General features: G+C 36.7%; 1 protein-coding gene across 1 annotated transcript; it reads left to right on the forward strand.

The window, feature by feature from the left end:
• Window positions 1-7,052: 7,052 nt before the first annotated feature.
• LOC147929460 (uncharacterized) lies at window positions 7,053-8,434 on the forward strand. Its single transcript, XM_087480626.1, has 3 exons — window positions 7,053-7,478; window positions 7,596-8,035; window positions 8,284-8,434. The coding sequence occupies exons 1-3, from the start codon at window positions 7,053-7,055 to the stop codon at window positions 8,432-8,434; spliced, it is 1,017 nt and encodes a 338-aa protein (XP_087336752.1).
• Window positions 8,435-23,191: the final 14,757 nt, after the last annotated feature.

Raw genomic sequence — 23,191 nt, forward strand, 5'->3', positions numbered from 1 at the left:
ATTTCACATGTAGTGTAGCAAAATGGTCCATGAAACTGAGTTATATAAGAATTACCATCTTTGGTTAATTCATTGCTTAATTAGGACAAAACAACAAGCACGTGTTTTTTTTTCTAAGCATCCAAATCTTTGATGTTTCTATTGTATCACAACAACTATTTAGTGATTATATAGCTGACGTTATGCCACGTTGCCAAGACAAAGATGGAGGCATTAGCCGACGGAGAGAGATTAACAAAGGTCAGTGTCATCATTATACTTGCTGATTTACATGAGGTCCTCGCCGAAATGAAAATTACAATTAAACACGATTAGTGATAATCACTTTTTAATCACGGAGGTTAAATAATAATTAGTAATTTAATATCCATGTAAGAAAGCCAACCCATAGATTTTAGTTTATTATTCTTCATTTTTTATTTTTTATTTTTTTATAAGAAAAGGTATTCGCCTTTATAAGAATGAGGAAATATTTCGGAACTTTTGGACAATTGGGTCCATGTTAACAGAATCTTTAAACTGATCTGGGTTAAGTATTTCTTTAGTTAAAAACATTTTACGTCACTAAAATAAGTTTATTTTTTTGTCTGACAACCATTAATAAAATAAAATAATACTCCTTCTGTCATATTTTAACTTTTGTTTTAATTAAAGACACAAAGCTTAAAAAATAACCAAATATTTTATCATTGATAAATATTCAATTAATTAAAAAAATACTGCACCACTTTAAAAAATGGTAAACTATGAAATTAATATTAATATAAATTGTGTATAGATACTTGAATAAATATATTAATAAGAAAAAACAAAAAATCTTAAAACATTCTGTATATTGAGACAGAGTGAGTAGTAGTAACAAAGGAAAGTAAAGTCTATGACCAAGATATATTTTAAGTTAGATGATTTCGTTTTAAAAAACAACCACAAATGTAATAAATAATTGAATTCAAATTTACAATAAGTGAAAATCTCAAACTTCATTGTTACATTTGATTTAAGTTTTCATTGCAAATACTTTAGGTACAAAATTTTAACTCTACCATATTTCATAGGAAGTAACTGTGAAAATAGAACATGAGATTGTTTGTTTGACAAAGAAAAACAGGAAGAAGAAGAAAGAATATGAGGTTATTTTGGAGTCAATCAGAATAAATTACAAATTTTGAGGGACAATAATAGATTTAATATAGCTATTTTCTTGATTGTTCTGATAAATTTATTCTTAGATTTAAATAATCATTATTATTTTAATTGTATAATTATTCATTGGAGGTATGAAAATGCGAAATATTTCCGATGGTCTATATATCATTCTTTAGTTCTAAGCAAAGCAAAAGCAATGATTAGAAAGTTTAAATAGCAGTTTTGAGTTTAACGACAACAATTAAAATGAAGTAAAGTTTGGAAAGATATTTAAGGAGGTGACATGGATTTTCAAAAGATAAAGAGAAGTAATAATAAAAAGGGATTTTGTCTAGTTGAAAAGTATGACCATGATCCTACTCATGCATAATTTACATTAAGTAGGACCTTAACTCATTTTCCTTATCTTTTTCTTTAAATGTTTATTTTACATATTTGTATCCATATATCATGATTCATGGAACTTATATGACTGATTTTTAGCATAAACAAGCAGTCAAAATACAATTTAATTATAAGTCTTTTTAATAGTTAATAGTATTTTGGATATGTTAGGTATGCTTTGTCCAAAAAAAAAAGGATATGTTGGTATGCATTCATCTACCATCAGATTTTTTACTGTTTCAGTTAGAAGTAATTTTACTATTTTGTTATTTCGTGTTGTAAGCGAGAAACATACTTTTTTTTTGTAGTTTATTTTTGTTTTGTTGATCCTGAAATCCACATACTAACAAATAATATATAAACAAATCATTTTCTCAAGTCACTTTTAATCTTCAATATCTAAATGTACATCAGTGCAATTTGGGTATCGAATTCATCATACCCTTACCTCGGTTTATTACTTGATTGACTAATTTTTGCAGTCGGTAATACTGGACAACCAATTGCCTATCAGAAAGAAGAACTCTAAAGGAGTTAAAGATTTGATTTAGAGCAATTATGAAAAAGTTATCTTGTCTGGTTGAAAACATGAGCCATTAGAAGAACATTTACATGATGTGTTTGGTAACTAATTAAGTGGGGAAATAATAGTCAATCTCTGATTAGCCACACTCTTCATTAAACAATTATTTTCTTGCATCTTCACTTTCTTAAACATTCCCATCAGTCACTTTTTTTTTTTTCCTTTTCTTTTCTGCAAGTCTATGTCTCAATTATAGGGATCACACTCTCCTTTCTCCAATCTAATCTCTCTTTCTCTTCCCTTTAATTATCTTCCAATTTAATTATGCATATGTGATACGTGTCAGCTCCTTATTTGTTGATTTGTTTCTAATTTCCATTTGTTAACTTAAATGAATTCACACACATAATATGATGATGTCTTGTGTTTCTTTGTTAACCACATACAGTATATACAACTTGTATTTAAGAGTGACAATGCATTAATCCAATAAAGGTCCAGACGAAATTTGCAATTCCTTTTATTTTTATAAGGGAAATTTAGTTTGTTATTATTTTGTTTTTACATACAGTAGAACCTCTATAAATTAATTCCCTTTAAATTAATACTCGCTATAAATTAATAAATTCTTCCGGTTTCGAGTTGGGCCAGTGTACAAAATGACACATTTCGATAAAATAATAAGATAATATTTTTTTGAAAATCCTAGGTAAAAATATGATCTCATCAATATCATAAATTAATAATCAAATAAACTAATATATATATATATATATACATTTATATCTAAGAAAATCTAGTGAGATAGGACTATATTGTTGTTTGACTATATCTAAGAAAATCTAGTAAAATATAACTCTATTGTTGTTTTCATATTTCTGAATTTGCATTTTTGTTGGAGTTCATCTCTTATCTTTTTAATTGTTATCTTCTCAAATTGCATTCAAAATTTTTGGAGAGTCCTATATGCGATAATTGGTTTTGAAGGTATCACAATATATTCTTCGTCTTCATCATTACCATAAAAAATAGTAGTAGCAATTTATTCTAAACTCTAAACTTCTAACATTTATTATTTTTACCTAGATAATATAGTAAACAATTGACATTCATCCTATTACGATAGCTAAAATTATAAATTAAAAAATTATTTAAAAATGTGAATGATAAAAAATATAGCTTATTTAGTAATAGAAAGTTTTAAAATTTTTAAAATGAAAAAATATTTTCATAAATTAATAAAATATTAATTTATCGATAAATTAAAACCTCTATAAATTAATAAATTTTCATGGTCCCGACCTTATTAATTTATAGAGGTTTTACTGTATATTAATTGTAGTCACAAGAGAAAATTCGAATATTTGGTTTCGGCTAATATAGCTTCTATATAAGAGCTAGTTATGTGTAGTTATTTTATCAACTCAAATGAACCAGCCGAGTATCGCTCTGAAGAAAAAGTAATTTATTTTTTTTATTTTTTTGTAAATACGTGTATGAATTGGGATCTCTAAGTTTTGACATTAACCTATTAACACATCAATAATTGTTTAACAATTTTTTTTACGTAATGCATTCAACCCTCTCTAAGTTTATATTCATCTTTTTTTTTTTTTTTTCCTTCATTGTTTTTTTTGTCTCATGTTGAGATGACAGATTTTCTTTCATGTATCCACATATTTGAACCTTCTTTAGGCTTTTTATTTGTTTGTCTGAAAATTTAGGCCCATATATTCACATATGAACACGCATAGAAGCTTTAAAAGGTTAGATCTTTTCAGTTTTAACAAGTACTAAATTAGAGCCTACTAATTAGCTCTTTTATAGTAGGCCTTTTATACAATCTAATGAAGTCAAGTGATCTTGAGAGCCCAACGAATAGTCACTGTCCCAACTATCATCCCACTCCCAGCATGATCTCTTAGGAAGAACTCCTTCGTAGATAATAGTTGTTTCGTCACATAAGAAAGATTTCTGTAACATATCTTTAACCACTCCTTGCTTAAAAATGGAAACATTTTTATAACTTCATAAATTTATGTTAAACTTTTGATATCCAACCGGAGAATCACTCTTTATTATTCAGATGATATTAAGAAAGTAACCGATTACAAGGATTAAAGTTGAAAATAAATGAAAAACTAGATCAAAATCATCCTCTGATTCCCTCCTCACACAATCTCATAATGACTTGAGTCCCTCACAATAAACATCATGCTTTCCTTGTTACATTAATTTAGTATATTATTTATAGACTAAGCACAATAATTCAATTATCACCCTCTCATGTGTGACATTGTGAAACCACATGACCCGATTTTTTAATAATAAATAATATATATAATTAAGTATCACATACTAATTAATTAACCAATCCAAACCTCAACTCATCATTAGACCAGCAATAAACACTATGCGCAGCGAAACATTCAAATAATACCAAATCAATATTATATATGTAAAAGTAAGATTTTGGTTTCTCCTTATTGATTGATATTCATTTAATGTTTTCTATTTTTTTTATTTTTATTTGCTTTCTAATTGCTTTAAACAATATTTAAGACCCATTAAACACAATACATTTAACTCACACATTAAAACAAAATTATAACTGAAAATAAAATAAATTATGCATTAATTATATTCCACCACTCAATTTTATTCAAACACAATAAATTACTATTGTAACTCCATAATTCTAAATGTAACTTCCATCATTTCTTATCATATAAATAAGTATTCTCTCAATCTCTCATTCTCTCATATTGACATTACTTTACTATCTCATTTTCACATTCTCTCGTTCTCTTCTACAATACCTCAAATCATTTTTCGTTTTTTATTTCAAATTTTTGTTGTATGGGTTGTTAGAAACAAATGAAATATCATTGTAAATTTTTAATGCTAAATTTTAATTTTAGAGACTACATGATATATACTTTACATTGTTCTTATTTTAAAAGATTCATCTCCATTATCTAAATTGGATTATTATCTTATAAGTAATCATTCTCTCCTCCTCTCCCACCAATATCAAATGTTGTTATATCTCATATGTGTTGTAAGAGTTTGATTCTATATTTTAATTTAGAAAATATTATATATATATATATATATATATATATTACATTGTTCTATTTTTTAAAGATTCATCTCCATTATCTAATTTGGATTATCATCTTATAGTAATCATTCTCTCCTCCTCTCCCACCAATATCAAATGTTGTTATATCTCATATGTGTTGTAAGAGTTTGATTCTATATTTTAATTTAGAAAGTATTATATATATTTAACATTATTTTCAATTTTTATTTATTTATATAAAAATCAAATATTTCTTTTATATTTCTTGCCTTTCTAATCTACTCATATTTATTTTCAAAATTTGCATAGTTAATTTTAAATTCACATATGTTGGTTTTAACAAAAAAAATCAACTTTATTTGAGAATTAGATGTTCCTATTCATTTTTAAACGATCAGTGTGTAACATAATATATATATATATATATATAAGCATTTTGTCTTGCAATCACAAGTTCCATTTACATTGCGTAACTCCATGGTTAAACTGTAATATATGTTGGCCTATTTGTAGGAAAAACAACATACTTATTTAATATATTTAAAAGAGCAAATGATTAATCAAAATAAACATTTCTCCAAATTTTATAATTCAGTCAATGTGAGTGTACTTATTACTTTGAAAAAGCTTTACATTGAAGTTCATAAAATCATATAAGAAAACTAAAATACTATGTCACTTCAAATTTGGAAGGAAACACTTAGTATTTATTTTTAAAAAAGTCAAGACACATATAAAAATTTATTAATATTTAACTCACTTTAAAGGCATAAAAGGTCACTTAACTCAAAAATAACTTTTATCCAATAATTTCATACATTCCTCCCACAAATAAAAAAAAAAATAGATATATATATATATGTTAAATATTACAGAATTTTTTAGTTAGCTAAACTTATAGTCACATATATACAATATATATACATAAAAATTTATATTACTTATTAACACCATAATTCGACCCATTATTTGCTTAACTCAAAATTGGTTTCAAAGCCAACTAAAGAAAAACAAAAACGATCTTATTGATATTAGACCAAATTACATGGGCATACAAACATAATCACTTACACGGAAGATAATTGTTTTTTATAAATAACCTTTTATTGCAACATCAATGTATGAAGAGTTTACATAAGCAGTTAATTAAAAAATCTAAAATACAATAAATGTATTGGGAACAATATCAGTCAATGATAAGATTGGATCCTCAAAAGCAAAAAACAACATCCTCATAATTCATAAAAAATAAACGCCACAATTGTACACATCTAAACGAAATGGTATAAAATAGTAATCTTTAATATACAATTTTAAAAAAAATGACGACTAGGGTTTTGGAGGAGGCGATTAGGGTTTCAGAGGAGGTAGGTCAGGATGCTAGTATGGAGGATGTAGGACAGCCTCCAGGGGATTCTCCGGTGCAGCCGGTGTCGTACGTTGAAAAAGTGCAAGGTAGTAATGGGCGAGGAAGGCCAGTCCCGGAGAGGATGATTGATGATGAGTTTGTGACTTCACGGATGCGACTGGAGTTCCCTGATGGGGAGGAGGGGACTCCGGTGGTGACAATTGATCTCGGCTATGAATGGATTATGGAAGTGGTGTATGATCGTGAAGGTGCTGGGGAGGCAGATCCCGTTAGCAGTTCTATCACGGAAGCTACAAGAGTTATGGCGGCCGGCAGAGGGGTTGTATGTTACGGATTTTCCACGTCAATTCTTTATGGTACGTTTCGACTCGGAGGACGATTATATGGCGGTGATGTCAGGCGGACCATGGAGGTTGGTTGGCAGTCTTTTAATGTTTCAAGCATGGTCGCTTGAGTTTGAACCAACAAAGTATGACATTGTGACAACTCCGAGGTGGGTTAGGATAGCCAATCTTCCGGTGAGTTTTTACCATCGGGCGATATTGATGGGGATTGCTGGGGGTTTGGGCCAACCATTGCGGGTGGACATGAATACACTGAAGTTCGAGAGAGCACGTTTTGCGAGGGCCTGTGTTGAGGTTAATTTGAAGAAACCATTGAAGGGGTTGGTGGTGGTGAATGGGGGAGAATACATGGTGTCGTACGAAGGTTTGAGTACTATCTGTTGGACTTGTGGGGTGTATGGCCACCTAGTGCATGCTTGTCCTCGAGTTAGTTCAGAGAGTATTGTTCCAGTGGGGGTGAAGAGTGAGGAGCATGTGCAAGGGGGTGATTGTATTGATACGGATGGGTTTACGTTGGTCAGGCGGACTGGTCAGAAGTCGTCTTCCCCGGCGAAGCAGATGGTTTATGCCGGGGGGGGGGGTTCCAGAGGGAATCAGACAAATAAGGAAGGTAACCCGGGTACGCGGGTGGGTCCCGGGAATGTTACCATTTCTAATAGCTTTGGTCGATTGAATGCGGATTTGAGGATGGTCGATTGAATGCGGATTTGAGAAAGACACTGATTTGAGGATGCAAATAAGAAGAATGAAAATACCGCGAATATTCTCGGTGTCAGTACGCGGAATGATCAAGTCAAGAGGTTTTTTGACGTGGGGAAGAGTTCACGGGATTTTGGTGCGAATCGCGGCGAGGGCAGTAAACAGGCTAATGGGCCAAAAAAGTGGAGGAATAATGGGCCTCAAAATGCTGATGTGAAAGGACATAAGCCCAATAAGGGTGTCACTTCTGGGCCGGTTAGTGGTGGTACAGAGCTGGCAGTATCGGGTAAACGTCTCAGGGTGGAGGCGGCAAGTGCTGGTCGAGCTGAGGGGGTGTTCACCGGTGAGAGGGAGTCAACTGCGGAGGTGATCGCTCCGCTGCAGACGGAGGAGTTGCAGGGTGCATTGGCAATGGTAGAAGTGAGTGGTGGGACAGAACAGGGGATAACATCAGGTGGCTTGGTGGACTCGATGGATCCTCGTCGGTCGGTTGGCGAACAATAACGGGTCTCTCCGGCTGTTCTATGCGTGTTTATTGAATTAATGATGAATTGTATGTTTTGGAATTACCGGGGGGCAAATAAGCCTAGTTTTCGAAGATCACTTCGTTACTTGTTGAAGAAGTTTGACACAGATGTTCTAGCTCTGTTTGAGACTCATGCGCAGGGGAAGAGGGCAGGGCGTATCTGTCACCATCTGGGGTTTGATGAGTCTTTCCGTGTTGATGCCACAGGTCAGAGCAGGGGTCTATGGTTGCTGTGGAGGTCTCGAGTTGGGCAGGTGGAGGTATTGAACTCGTCGGATCAGTATATTCATGCAAAGGTGGGGACGGGAGGGGAGTCGTTTCACTTGGTGGTGGTGTATGCTGCACCCACGGTGAGTAGAAGGAGTGGAGTTTGGGGGCAGCTGCGGACAGTGGTGGATGGGATTGAGGGTGAGTTGGTGATTGGAGGGGATTTTAATACGATCCTTCGCTTAGATGAGCGGACGGGGGGGGGAATGGGATTTTATCACCGGACTCTCTTGCGTTCGGAGGTTGGATTAATGATCCCTCGCTCATCGATATGGGGTTTAAGGGGAGTCCTTACACATGGCGACGAGGACGGTCTGAGCAGACGTTCGTCGCGAAACGTCTGGATCGGGTCTTTTGTAATCCGCAAGCGCAGCTACGGTGGCAAGAAGCGGGAGTATCTCATTTACCGTTTCTATCATCGGACCACGCTCCGTTGTACTTACAGTTTTGTCCGAGTATTCGAGGTGACCCACGGTCGAGGCCATTTAGATTTGAGGCGGCTTGGCTAAGTCATCAGGGGTTTAAGGATTTGTTGACGGCATCGTGGGACTCAAACATAACGACACCGGAGGCGTTTGGTGTGTTGCAGAAAGACTTAGAAAAAATGGAATAGAGAGGTGTTTGGGGATATAAATACCAGAAAGGAGAAATTGTTGGGTGAGACTAAATCAGTTCAGGATCTGTTAGCGGTAGTACAAACAAATTTTCTGTTGGCTAAGGAGGAGGAGTTACTTAAGGAGTTGGAAGTGCTGCTTGAACATGAGGACACATTGTGGTTTCAGAAATCTCGGGAGCGGGTGATTGGTCTGGGGGATCGAAATACGGCGTTTTTTCATATGACAACGATAATATGGAGATGGAGTAATAGGATGGAGATGTTGAAGGATGTAGATGATAGATGGGTATCAGACAAGACAGAGCTAGAGTCTTTGGCCATTAACTACTATAAAAATTTGTATTCACTGGAGGGGCTTTCTATTCAACGTCTGCAGTAACCTATGATGGGATTTCCAGCATTGACAAGAGGGGAGAGGGATACCTTGTCTAAAACGTTTTTGAAGGAGGAGGTAATTGGCGCAATAAAGGGGATGAGGAAGTTCAAGGCACCAGGTCCGGATGGGTTCCAACCTGTGTTCTATCAACAATGTTGGGACGTGGTCAGTGATTCGGTGAAGCATTTTGTTCTGCAGTTCTTTGAGTCCGGGGTATTACCGAGAGCGGCGAATTATGCGTTTATTGTCCTATTGGCCAAAGTAGTTAAACCAGAGCGTATAACACAATTTTGTCTTGTGAGTTTGTGTAATGTGTTGTTTAAAGTGATTACAAAGATGATGGTGATACGGTTGAAGGGAGTGATTTCTAAGTTGATAGGACCGGCACAGGAAAGTTTCATTCCGGGGCGGTTGAGTATCGACAATATCGTTATTGTGCAGGAAGCGGTTCATTCGATGAGGAGGAAGAAAGGACGGAAAGGCTGGATGTTGTAGAAATTAGATCTTGAGAAAGCATATGATAGAGTGCGTTGGGCTTTCTTGGAGGAAACCTTGGAAGCGGCAGGGTTGGAGGAAGGGTGGCGACGACGGATAATGGAATGTGTCTCGAATCCGGTAATGTGCCTCTTGTGGAATGGAGAGAGAACATAACCGTTTATGCCAGAACGTGGACTGCGGCAAGGAGATCCGTTGTCTCCGTATTTGTTTGTGTTATGTCTGGAGAGGTTGTGCCATCTTATCAAAGGGGCCGTGGGAAGGAAAGAGTGGAAGCCGGTGGTGATATCACGTGGTGGACCCAAACTGTCGCATGTGTGCTTTGCGGATGACATTATCTTGTTTGCAGAGGCGTCGGTGGCCCAAGTGCGGGTTATAAGGCGAATTCTTGACATGTTTTGAATGGCTTTGGGGTAGAAAGTAAGCCTAGAGAAGTCAAGGATTTTCTTTTCGGAGAATGTTAGCCGGGATATGGAGAGAATGATTACGGTGGAGAGTGGGATTGGCGCTACAAGAGAGCTAGGGAAGTACTTAGGGATGCCAATCCTACAAAACGGATTAATAAAGATACTTTTGGGGAAGTGTTGGAGTGGGTTTCCTCAAGGTTGGCTGGTTGGAGGAGTCGGATGCTAAGCTTGGCAGGTCGAATTACGCTGACAAAAGCAGTGCTATCATCGATACCCGTACATGTGATGAGTACGATCATCTTACCGGCAGGGAAGCTAGAGAAGTTGGACAAGATATATCGGTCCTTTGTGTGGGGAAGCACACTAGACAGGAGAAGAACACATTTGCTCTCCTGGAAACAAGTGTGTACACCAAGGAGTGAGGGTGGCATGGGCATTCGTCGAGCAAAGGATATGTATAAAGCTTTGATATCGAAAGTTGGATGGAGGTTGTTGAATGATAAGGAGAGTTTGTGGGCACGTGTTCTTTGTTGCAAGTATAAAGCTGGTGACGTTCACGAGGGCTCATGGTTGAAGCCGAAGAGTTCGTGGTCTTCGACATGGAGGAGTTGGTCTTCGAGAGGTTGTGTCTCGGGGTTTTGATTGGGTACCTGGGGACGGGAAGTCCATCAGATTTTGGAAGGATAAGTGGCTTATGGATAGACCTTTGTTGGAGTTGGTGTCGGTGTCGCCTCCTGAGGATGAACAGGGGCGTCGAGCAAACGTATATTGGAGTGAGGGTTTCGGTTAGGATATGGGCAGGATTGGCGTATACCTTCCGGAATCGGTGTGCCGGAGGCTATATGCGGTAGTGCTTAAAGCTGTACCAGGATTGGAGGATAGGTTGTCATGGTGGGTGGCTGCGGATGGGCGGTTCACAGTGATTTCTGCCTATTCTTTAGTATGGGGTGAGGCCATACCATCTCAGTGCATGGCTCGGTTCTTTGGTCAGATTTGGCGGGTAGTGGCGCCGGAGAGGGTTCGTTGCTTCCTTTGGTTGGTAACGCATCAGGTGGTGCTAACAAATGTGGAACGATTTCGGAGGCATATGGGGGTGAGCGACGTGTGTGAAGTGTGTAATGGCAGAAGTGAAACGATTATACACATGCTGAGAGACTGCCTGGCTATGGTAGGAATTTGGGAGCATTTAGTGTCCGCAAGACGTCGGCGTCAGTTCTTTGAGAAATCTTTGTTGGAGTGGCTTTTTGATAACTTGACGGAGGGGTCAGAGGTGGGGGGTGTGGCGTGGCCGACAGTGTTTTCAATGGGCGTATCGTGGGCCTGGAAATGGCGCTGTAAGGATGTTTTCGGAGAGCGAGGTTTGCACCGGGATAGGCTGGGGTTTCTGAAGTCGGTTGCGGAGGAAGTTGCGAAGGCTCATGTAGGAATCGATGGAGGTAAGCGATCGAGGGAACATGTGGAGAGACTTATTTCATGGAGTCGTCCGTCTCTGACCTGGGTTACGGTGAACACTGACGGTGCGTCGCATGGGAATCAGGGAGACGCGACGACATGCGGAGTTGTGCAGGACGAGGCGGGTGGACTCAGAGTTGGTTGTGAGTTTCCTGTGTTCCGGGATTCATGACTCTCATGGCTTTATGATAAAGAACTGGTTAGTCTGAGTTACGCATGTGTATAGGGAGGCCAATCGTCTTGCTGATGGATTGGCTAACTATGCGTTTTCTTTACCACTTGGGTTTTATTTTGCCCGGAGGTTTGTACTTTGGTGCTGTTGGATGATGTTAACGGGGTCCCGGTCCCGCGGCATGTAAGCATGTAGTTTGTTTTCAATTTAATAAAAGTAGGGGCTTAGTCCCCTATCACTTACCAAAAAAAAAACGAAATGGTATAAAGATATAGTGTATAAATACGAGTGACTGCGATGCCCGTATATGCCTAATTAAAACGAAATAATACAAAAGAGAAAACGAAAAAGATAAAAAAAAACAAGAAAGTGCCAACTACACCACAACCCACGCGTTGCGTGGGGAAGCACCTAGTATCATTAATACAATAATATTCCAAACCATTCTATCCAACAACCTAACATGACTCTAACCAAGGTTCCAAAAACATAACCATACATAACCAACATCACACAAACGAGACCCTAGATCATCCTCCTCCTCATCGCCTTGATTCCACGTTCACACTTTGCCTTTACCTGCACCGCAAACACAAATTGAGATGCATGGGTATTTAATAAATACTCAGTGAGGCAATCCTCCCATCTACTGGGCTATACACACAAACAACCGAGACTCAAATGTTATGCAACACAAACAACACAACAAACCAGGGAAAAATAGCGACAAACAAGTTGGTGTCGACCGACACCGACCCCGCAGACACGTTCCGCTTGAAGCCGATCATCAAAACTTCGTTTCCAACTTTCTCCAATCCGTCCCAAACTCACCCAAAAGCTTTAGGAACCTATGAGAACCATAACACAACCAACACAAGCAAGAACAACACCACAAACAACATAAAATCAAGCAAAACATAAGAAATCTCAGGCTTAGATCATCCATGGCCCTGCACTCACCTCTTTTGCAGAAAGTTCTGACCCCACAACGACGAATCCAACCTTTAGAAGCCTTCTCCTTTGCTCTTATCACAAGATCTCCACTCCACAGCAACAGATCTCGCCAAACAAGTTAAGGATCTCTCCAAAATCCTCCCTCTTGTTTCTCTCTAGAACGGCGACTCACAATGAAAACTCACGACCCTAGGTCCATTTTTCCATTGAATACTCGGGTTATAAGGTTTCCTTAAACCAAACTGAACCAAAACCACAAATAAAACCAACCCAGTCGAACCAAAATTGATGGTGTCGATCGACACTCCTCTTGGTGCCGATCGACACTCCTCTTGGTGTCGATCGAGACCCACTCCCAAAATTCCCAATTTGGTTCGCGGATGTTACACATTGATCCCAAAAAAAATCTCAGACTTCACATGTGTGTTTTGGTTGAGGGCTTGCTTTTTTTTAATTAATCGTTTTTATGGTTTTTAACTGTAATATAAATAATGTTTTAAAAGTTTTTGTTTTTTGTTTTTAGGGGTTTATAATCTTTGTAGAATCATGAGTTTTCTAGGATGAACCAGAGTATAATGAAGCATTTAGGAGCGTTTTGGAGTTTATCGAGCATTAAGGCTGAAGAAGACGAAGCTTGGAGCCGATCATGGATGTTTGTGTCACCAGTTGTGACACAAGATTTCACACGAGTTTTATTCAAGTATTGAAAATTTACAAAATTTCCCCAAATTTCTTTTATTTGCATCATTAGTCTCTAACTGTTTTAGACATATTTGTAGACTTTTTAGGTGTTTAGAAAGACTGATGCTTTATTTTGTTGCAAACTATTGAGAGAGAGTTTCCTGAGCATTTTTGGAGAGACAAATCAGAACTCATATTTAAAGAGAAGATTTTGGACTCCCTTATTTCACTTATTGATTTTTAATGCAATTTATTTAATCTATGATTTATTTTTCATTGATTATGTCTAAGTAATATGCTTGTTAAGTTTAGGATTTCTTATTAGGGATCTCATGAACTGCTAGATTGATTGGTTAGATTAGGATTCATAACTTTATTAGTTTTTCATCATAGATTGTTCTATGGTTAATTGATATGACATGAAAGTGTTATTGATTTCCTGACGAAACCTAAGGTGAGCACTCTTTCATCCTTCGCACATAAACTTGTTGTAACTTATCAATATCCCCCTCTTATCAAGGCAACTGGTTTGCTAGTTCCTTGACCACCATCCAAGAATTTTTATGAAAAGGAAGACATGCCCATTTGACCAAGCCTTCTAGTTGTCTTGTATAATTGTAGCATATATCTAACAACTCTACAAGTTCAACTACCAGTTCATCAGCTACAGGTAAAGAAACTGGAAGTGGACTAACCTATCGACACTTACCCACCATCAACTTAAGCAGTAAGACATTGAAAACATGATGGATCGTAGTCTGAGCTGGAAGGTTCAATCTATAAGCATCATTGGGACCATAAAACTTGGCAGAGGCGTTTAGCAACATATTGTTGGCTATATGGCCATAATTAGAGATAAACCAAATCACTAGTCACAAAATGTACATCCATGTGGCTTTTACCGCATTATTCTTCATCAACGCCTGAGCATGAGTTAGGTGAATCTTGATTTGGTCTAGCATTATGTCATGTTCCGTCAATTTAGCCTCTAGTTCCATATTAGTAGTGGAATTTCCTTCAAAACAGATGATGTTGGGAGGACCTTTGACATACACCACTTGAAAGGGTGTGGTCTATAAGGATGTATAATAAAAATACTTGCGCCATGTTCTTGGGTGAGAAGAAGCCAATCAACAAAGATAAGTTGATATGTATATATATTATACACTCTTTCATCATGCATTTATCAGTCACTTTGCTCTCTTAACTCATTGTTATGCATCGTTTTTAGACTCTTTTGTATAATTTACATATTTAGGTAGTTCTTGTATTAGTTTTGCACACTTCTTGCATATTGGAGTGTTTCAGGTTCTTAGAAGATGATCAGACCGTTAAAGCCTAATTGAGCCAGAGTACTGCATCCGACTCGAGCACACTAGCGGCTGGAGAACCTCCGCCTTCCGTCTCGATTTGTTCTTGTCATCCTGCTTGATCCGACATGATTCAACATTATCATTCCACTCGACTAACGAACAACTCATGACAAAGCACTCTCCCACTAGAGTGAACCTCCAAGAAGAGAAGTTCTCCGACTCGAGCGCACCCTCAAGGTCTCAAACCTTGCGACACGACCGCGCCATCTCCAACCATGCCACTCGAGCGTACCTCCAGGAAGGGATGTTCTCTGACTTGAACTCACCCTCAAGATCTCCAAACTTGCGACTCGACCGTGCCATCACCAACCATGCCACTCGAACGCACCTGCAGGAAGAGACGTTCTCCGACTCGAGCTCACCCTCAAGGTCTCCAACCTTACGCTCCATCTCCAACCATGCCACTCGAGCGCACATCCAAGAAGAGACGTTCTTCGACTCGAGCACACCCTCAAGGTCTCCAACTTTGCAATTCGAGTGTGCCATCTCTAACCATGCAACTCGAGCGCACCTCCAGGAAGAGTCTTTCTCCAACTCGAGCGCACCTCCAGGTTGAGACGTGATGTAGTATAATGCTATCAATTATTTTATCGAACCTCAATTTTCAATGATCAACACACTAGGAATGTAAAATTGCTGCTTAATCTAATCTTAAATACAACCATAACTTAAGCAAAGCAAAAAAATTATAAAAAGCTCAAACAATTAAACCAAGAAAGAAATAGAAGATTAACTCAACAATATATAGAAGCAAATCTCAGGGTTAAGGTAATTGATTAGGAGTGAAATAAGAGATGGAATATGGAGTTTTAAACAACTTAAACTAAGAATGATCCCTAGGCAATAGCAATAACAAGACTTAACACATTTCCATGAAATTTAACCCCTTGATTAATCAATCAATCATCAACTTCTTCTTAAGGCAATTAAATGATCAAGAAGCATTACAGTCAGGTCTATCTAACCACTAAGCACCCTTGTCAACAATTTCCAAAGGTAAGAATGCAAAACATACAAGTTTTGGTTCAGGAATCTCATCAAACATCTCTAGGGTATGAAATTCCTAAAGTCGTAAATCAATAAGATCAAGGTTGATCTAGCTTTATTAGCAACCAATAAGCAAGGATCTAAAGCAATATAACCATAAACTCCATAACCCAACTCCTAAATCATTCTAATCTACCCAAACCCAAAGATTCTAAAAGACTACTCACTCATGATCATGATCACACAAAGGTTTAAGCTTGATCTTTGTGACATTATAATTAGAGATTGTAGATTAGACGAATTGAAAAAGAGATTACTATTAAAAACTTAAAAGTACACCAATGATTCAACAAACCTAGAATACGGAAGTTTAAGAACCCAAAAAGCTGCTAATCAAAGGATAAGCCCTTTTCTTAAAAGGTTTAATGTATTTATAGGAAAATAAAAGGGAACCGGGTCTACCTGGGACAAACTGGATCAAAGCAGGATCAAAGTTGAACCAAGTGCATACTAGGCGGCTATATATGGGGAAAGCTTGACCAAATATCCAGACCAAAGCCTCGAAATGGGTGCTGTTGGACCGATTTGCCTAGCTATTTTGTTCGTTCTAGTCTCGGAGGCTCAAGAGGCATCTTGGTCTTGGTCTGGCCAAAGGAAGACACCGAAGGAGAGCAACGGGGTGGGCTTGACCAAAGGGGGAGACCGCGTATTGCATATGGAGTTCCATCCGGGAAAGTAAAACGGGCGAGGCTTGGTCGAAGGATAAGGCGGAAGGAACTATACGACCACCACTTTAAGGGAGTAGCCATGTATTGCATCTGGACTCTTGCTCTGAACTCAGTTTCGGATGTGATACAGTCATAGGAGCTAACCGAAGGACTGCCACGGTTGATGTTTGGCCGAAGGGCTAGGCTGCTTATCTGTTCTGGTTTTGAAGTGAGAAGTGGCTTAGATCGCTTGTTAGGCGAAAGGAGACGCTGAAGGTGAGCTATGGACATGGTCTGGCCAAAGGGTCTGGTCGCCTATTCGTAATGGAATTTTGCCACTTCTCAACTTCATTGTTCTTTGCTTCTTTTGCACCAAATCAAGTCCCAATCCTCAAAAAGTTGTGAGGTTACTCTAAGAACCTGAGAAACAACCTACTAGATGCAAATGCCCCTAAAACAACCTAGAATGACAAGATTATGCAACAAAAAAATGCAAAACCAAGTCTTAAAACCCAACAAAAATACAATATATCAACTCCCACAAACTTATCTCTTGCTAGTCCTCAAGCAAGAACCTAACAACTAAGTGAGAGGGAGAGGTTTGAAAGAGGGATTCATAACCAAAGAGTATCAACAAAAGATTCAAACCACAGTTCTTAAATGCAATTCAATGGTGCTAAAATCAATCAAAGTCTTTACAAATAATTTTTTCGGCTTATCACAATGCACCATTCTAGTTCAGTTTCTATCTATTGGTAAAGACTTGCAATCCTATTGAACATATCTTTCACATTCATTAAAGTGTTTAGTGTGATCTTGCAAATAGAAAATGAATTAAGCTCAATCAGTTCAATGGGAAGGATTTTTATCAAAGTGGTTGACAAGGGAGTTTTAGGTGGCTAACTCTCAAACAAGAAGGAACACTAGACAGTTGTGAAACCATTTAAGATTTAGAACAATCTGGACATACAAAGCTTAGCTCTTGATATTATACCCACCTAAAAGCTTTTCAATCCTTTTCTCATCCCTATTTTTGTTTCCCCCTAAGTAACTCAAATTAATTCTTCTCAAACCACTTTTCTTCTTAACTTATGATCTTATTAACTTTTTTTTTTGGTAAATCTTTAAAGTTACTCTTTATTTTAAGAATATATTCATACATCTGCAAAAGCACCGGCAATGGTGAAAGCACAAAAATTGTGTGAGAGGCCAAGTGGGACATGGTCAGGAGTTTGCAGAAACAATAAGGGCACGTCCAACAGTGGTTTTTCTAGAGATTCTCTTAACTAAAAACTTAAAAGTAATAATAAAAAAAGAAAAAAATTGAAGAACGTTGCTTATCATAGAAACAAGAATTGTTACTCTGGACATGTAGTAACATTTAATAAGTTAATTTTCTATTTTTAGATTTATTAGTTAAATATATAATAATATTAAAAAAATAATTAAAATATATTATTTTGAGCAACTATTGATCGTTGATGGGATACAAATGGTCTAATGCTTGCAAAAATCAATGCATAAAGATGGTTCTTGCAACTATAAATTCCCAGCTCACCGATGTATCTGTTACTTCCCATGTTAATCAACCAAAAACCATTGGTGCTTAAACACTTGTGTATTTTAGATAAAATAAGGCTATGTGAATGGTGAACTACTAAAAGCAGTTTTTAACTCATTTTTTTGAAAAACGGACTTCAAACACCAATCAACATCTTTTATTAAATTTGTGTTTTTTTGTTAAAAAAAAAACAGATCGCAAATTTGTACAAAAGATTAGAAAACATGCACATTAATTAAAAAATGATTTTTATTGAGATTTTATTATTAATAATAATTAAAGATCTTTTGTTTAAACTTTAAACTAACGAAAATTAAAAAACTTCTCTCTCTATAATGTTTCTCACTTATGCTTAAGTTATTTTCATAACACTTTTTATCTTTCTTTTTCTTTTACATTTTTTAAAAAATTAATAAATTTTAACCAAAATATGTATTAATAATTTAGTAGTATGTACCTATAACCATTAATAACTTCAATTTAAATAGATTTCTTTTTGAAACTTTTGATAGTTCTTTTTATTGTGTAGTATTTTATATGATTGAATAAATTTAGATACTTTTAAATTAATTCATATAATTGTTGATATATATATAAAATAAAAATATTTATTTATTTATCTAAAACAAATTAAAATATATAATTATGCTAATTATTAACAAAAAAATATGAAATCCGCACCGCAAATAGTTTTTCACCAATTAAATATTATTTTGTACCGCTTAATTTGTATTATCCGCACTTGTCCCGCAAATACATTTGTTCCGCACGTACCATAGTTGAACCATATCGCACTAACAAATTCTTTGTCCCGCACTACTAAATCTGCGATTACCATTCGGATCCTAAATCTGTGTTACTGTATATGAGTGACTTTATGACATGCAAGTTTATGTTTAATGTTTGGTTCGACTTTGTTGTTATAATAATATAATTTATTTTCGACGTAAGACTGTTTCTTGTTGTTGTTCATATTTGTCTACAACAGCCAGCAGAAGCACTAATTTTTATATATAAAAAACGTAAAGAACATTAATCACTCGAGACTCGACCATTATTAAATGGCCGACGAGTATGTCAAATTAACAATCATCACTTATACAAGAAATTACGGACGTTCACGTTAAATCACTAGCTAGGTGACCGGAAAGCACAAATTTATTAGTTTGATCATACTACGTACCAAATTCATGCATGGTAAAAAGAACAAATTTTTCCCTGTAATTTCTGTGTTTTTTGTTTCGTTAGAAGTTAAAACAATAGTAATTAATAGTATTAACTTTGATGTGTAAAATGTATTTTCATTAATTGATCAGTAAAGTGTACAAGGATTATTTATACTCTATACAAGTGTAGTAGTCTAGGAAGCTAAAGGAGATCTCATTATACTAATACACTATATAAACTTATATCATAATAACTCGATATACCCCCCTCAGACCAATAATCCTTGTGATGCATAAAGGCTTGAAATGGACATTCGCTGAAGTAGATGATGAAATGGACCAGGATGGAGGAGTTTTGTGAGGATATCCGCCAACTGATTCTCCAAGCTCAGATGAAACATCTTGAAAAAGCCATTCTTGACTTGATTTTGTGTGGTATGACAATATATCTCGACATGCTTCGTCTGCTCGTGAAAGACATCGTTGCTTGCAATGTGAAGAGCTGATTTGTTGTCACAAAACAACTTGGTTTGTGCTACAGGTGTGATGCGTAGATCCTTCAGAATTTGTCGGAACCAAATAAGCTCCTTTGTTGTTTGAGCCATGCTCCGATACTCTGCCTTAGTGCTACTTGAACTCACTCTATCCTGTTTCTTCGATTTCCAAGAGATGAATGAAGTGCCAAGGAAGATGCACATACCAGTAATTGATCTTCGTGAATCCTTGCAGGTTCCCTAATCCGCATCTGCAAACCCATTTAGACAAATTATGGAAGATGCAGAGAAGAAAAGACCTTGTCCCGGACTACTCTTCAGGTATTTGAGAACATTGCGAGCAGCCTGGAAGTGAACATCCATAGGACACGAGAGAAAATGGCTCAGCTTGTTCACTGAAAAAGTGATATCTGGTCTTGTGATTCATAAGTATAACAACCTCCCAATCAACTCTCTGTAAGGTCGGTCATCTGATAATAAAAGGCTTGTTTCCTTGGTGAGTTCAACTTTAGGATCCATAGGAACTGAGTTTGGTTTGCATCCTAACAAGCCAGAGTCTGCCAACAGATCTAAGCAATACTTCCGTTTGACAAACAGAGATACCATCAGCATTTCTAGCTATCTCTAAGCCTAGAAATTTTTTTGCTGGACCTAGATCTTTTGTCTTGAACTGCTTGGAAAGACAAGATTTAACCGAAGCCACAACTTCGTCACTGTCTCTCGCAATCAAGATGTCATCTACATAGACAATGAGAGCGATATACGAGGTACCTTGTTCTTTGACAAATAAGGTATTGTCAGCATAAGATTGAGAAAACCCATCATCCAGTAGAGCTTTCGAAAAACATCGATACCACTGTCTAGACGCCTGTTTCAAGCTATAGATGGAATTGTTCAATTTGCAGACTGCATTTGGAGGTAATGTGCCTGAAGATGGTGTGTATCCCTGAGGAAGACTCATATATATCTCCTCATCAAGCTCACTGTGCAAAAAGGCACTTGTAACATCCATTTGAGTTAGGCTCCAACCCTTCTTAGCTGCTAAATCTAGAAGCAATTTCACACTAGCAAGTCTAGCAACATGTGAGAAAGTATCAAAATAATCAACACCCTCCTGTTGTGTGAATCCCTTGGCTACCAAACGAGCCTTATATCGTTCAACAGAACCAGCTGCAAGGTATTTTATTGTATATACCCATTTACACCCCACCACATTCTTACCTGGTGGTAGTGACATAACATCGAAAGTCTTGGTACGCTCCATGTTGCCCAATTCCACATTCATAACCTGCGTCCACTTCAGAGATGCTATAGTTTCTTTAAAATTTTTAGGTTCTGTTTCGAGAATAATAGAGAGAATATACGATTTGTAGGATGGTTTGAGATTGGAGTAAGAAAGATATGAAGATAAAGCGATAAGGAGTGGTAGGCTTTTTAGGAGAAGTGGAAAGAGTTGACAATGAAGAGGAAGAAGAGATTTGGTTAAGAGAACATTGATAGTCAGAAAGATAATCTGGTGCTCTAGAAGATCGCTTTGGTCTGACATTTGATGGTGAAACAGTGGTTGTCTCAGCAGAAACAGTCTCAGCAACCGATGAGGCACCAGTAGAATTACCATTGGTGGTAGTGTGCGATGCATCAGATGTAGAAGCATGAGATGTACTAGATGCATGAGGAACAGGGTGATGAAAGTAGTCTATATTGTGAAAGTAGTCTATATCTAATGGTAAAATGGACATGTCAAAGGGATCACGAACATCAGTACTCATTCGAGTTTCAACAAAAGGGAAAATAGTTTCATGAAAGACAACATTACGAGAAACAAAGACCACATTACTATCTAAATGAAGAACTTTGTAACCTTTGTAACCAAATGAATAGCCTAAAAACACACATTTATCAGCGCGAGAACTAAACTTATGTCTATCTTTAGAGTTCGTGGAAACATAACATAGACAGCCAAAAGTTCGTAAAAAACTATAATCCGGTTTCTTATTGTTAAGGAGCTCAGAAGGAGTGCGATTAAGCAACAAAGGAGAAGGATTTCTATTGATAAGAAAAACAGCAGTTGAAGACAATCTGTCCAATATGCAAGAGGAACATGAACTAAAAGAAAAGAGCTCTAGCAACGTTAAGAAGATGTTGATGTTTACGTTCTACAACAGAGTTTTGCTAAGGTGTATAAGCACATGAAAACTGGTGAATCATGCCATGAGTCTTAACAAGATCAGTGAAAGCAAGCTCAGGAGCATTATCTGTCCTAATTTTCTTTTGATATTGAGTAAAAACATACTGTATAAAAGCTGGAAATATAGAAGTAACATCACTTTTATTTCTTAATAGGTAAACCCAAGTAGCTCTAGTATAATCATCAACTATAGTGAGAAAATATCTAAAACCTTCTACAAATTCAATGGAAAAAGGGCCCCAAATGTCTAGATGAACCAAGTTAAAAGGAAAAAATGATAGGTGATTATTCGAAATGAAAGGAAGACGTTTCTGTTTGGCTAATGGACAAACATCACAAGGGGTGACATGCCTAAGATCAGAAGAAGGTAAAATACCATTAAGAAGCTTTAACTTGTCAGGAGAGGGATGCCCAAGGCAATGATGCCAAAGATGTCCATCGACTTCCAAGGATCCAGTGAAATGAGTAGATGCAGATGGTGATGCAGATGCAGATGACGATGACGAAGTGATAGAAACAGACGATGAATCATGCTGAAGAACGTAAAGATTATGCAACAGGAAGCCTCTACCAATCATCAAGCCCTGAATTCTTGAAGATAACAATGATCAGGAAAAAAGTGAGCAGAGCCATGATTATGCGGCAAAAGACTGCTAATAGAAATGAGGCTGAACATTATGTAAGATGAGAGTATTTGTCAGTTTAACTGTCCCACAATGTTTTATATCCACCTTAGCCTCATTTGGTAATGAGACTGTAACCCCTGAGACGGTTACTGTTTCACTAAAAAAGGTCAAATCAGAGCAAACATGACTAGTTGCTCCAATATCTATAATCCAACTACCATGAGGAATGTGTTTAGACAGAGAGGATAAGCATTGATGTTGAAAGGTAAGGCGATTATTCTCAAAACGTAAGGAGGAAGAAGGAAAAGAGAAAGTGTTACCAGAAGTAGATTGTATAGCCATAACACCATGTTCTGTTATAGACGAGGCTTGAGAAGATGAAACTGGACCGTCTGAAGATTTAACCTGAGCATTTGATAACTCTCTAATTTACATGTTTTTAGCATCCTTTTTTGTCCATATTTTGCATTGTTCATACCTCTAACTTAGCATTTTTAGGTCATTTACTGTAGAAATTCACTTTTAGAGCATTTAGGGTGTTGCATTTCTGCATTTGCATATTTTGGATGAAAACAGGTGCTAAAGAGCCAAAA

This window comes from Camelina sativa, chromosome 13 (assembly GCF_030686135.1).
Source record: "Camelina sativa cultivar CO46 ecotype springtype chromosome 13, ASM3068613v1".
Lineage (NCBI taxonomy): Eukaryota > Viridiplantae > Streptophyta > Magnoliopsida > Brassicales > Brassicaceae > Camelina > Camelina sativa.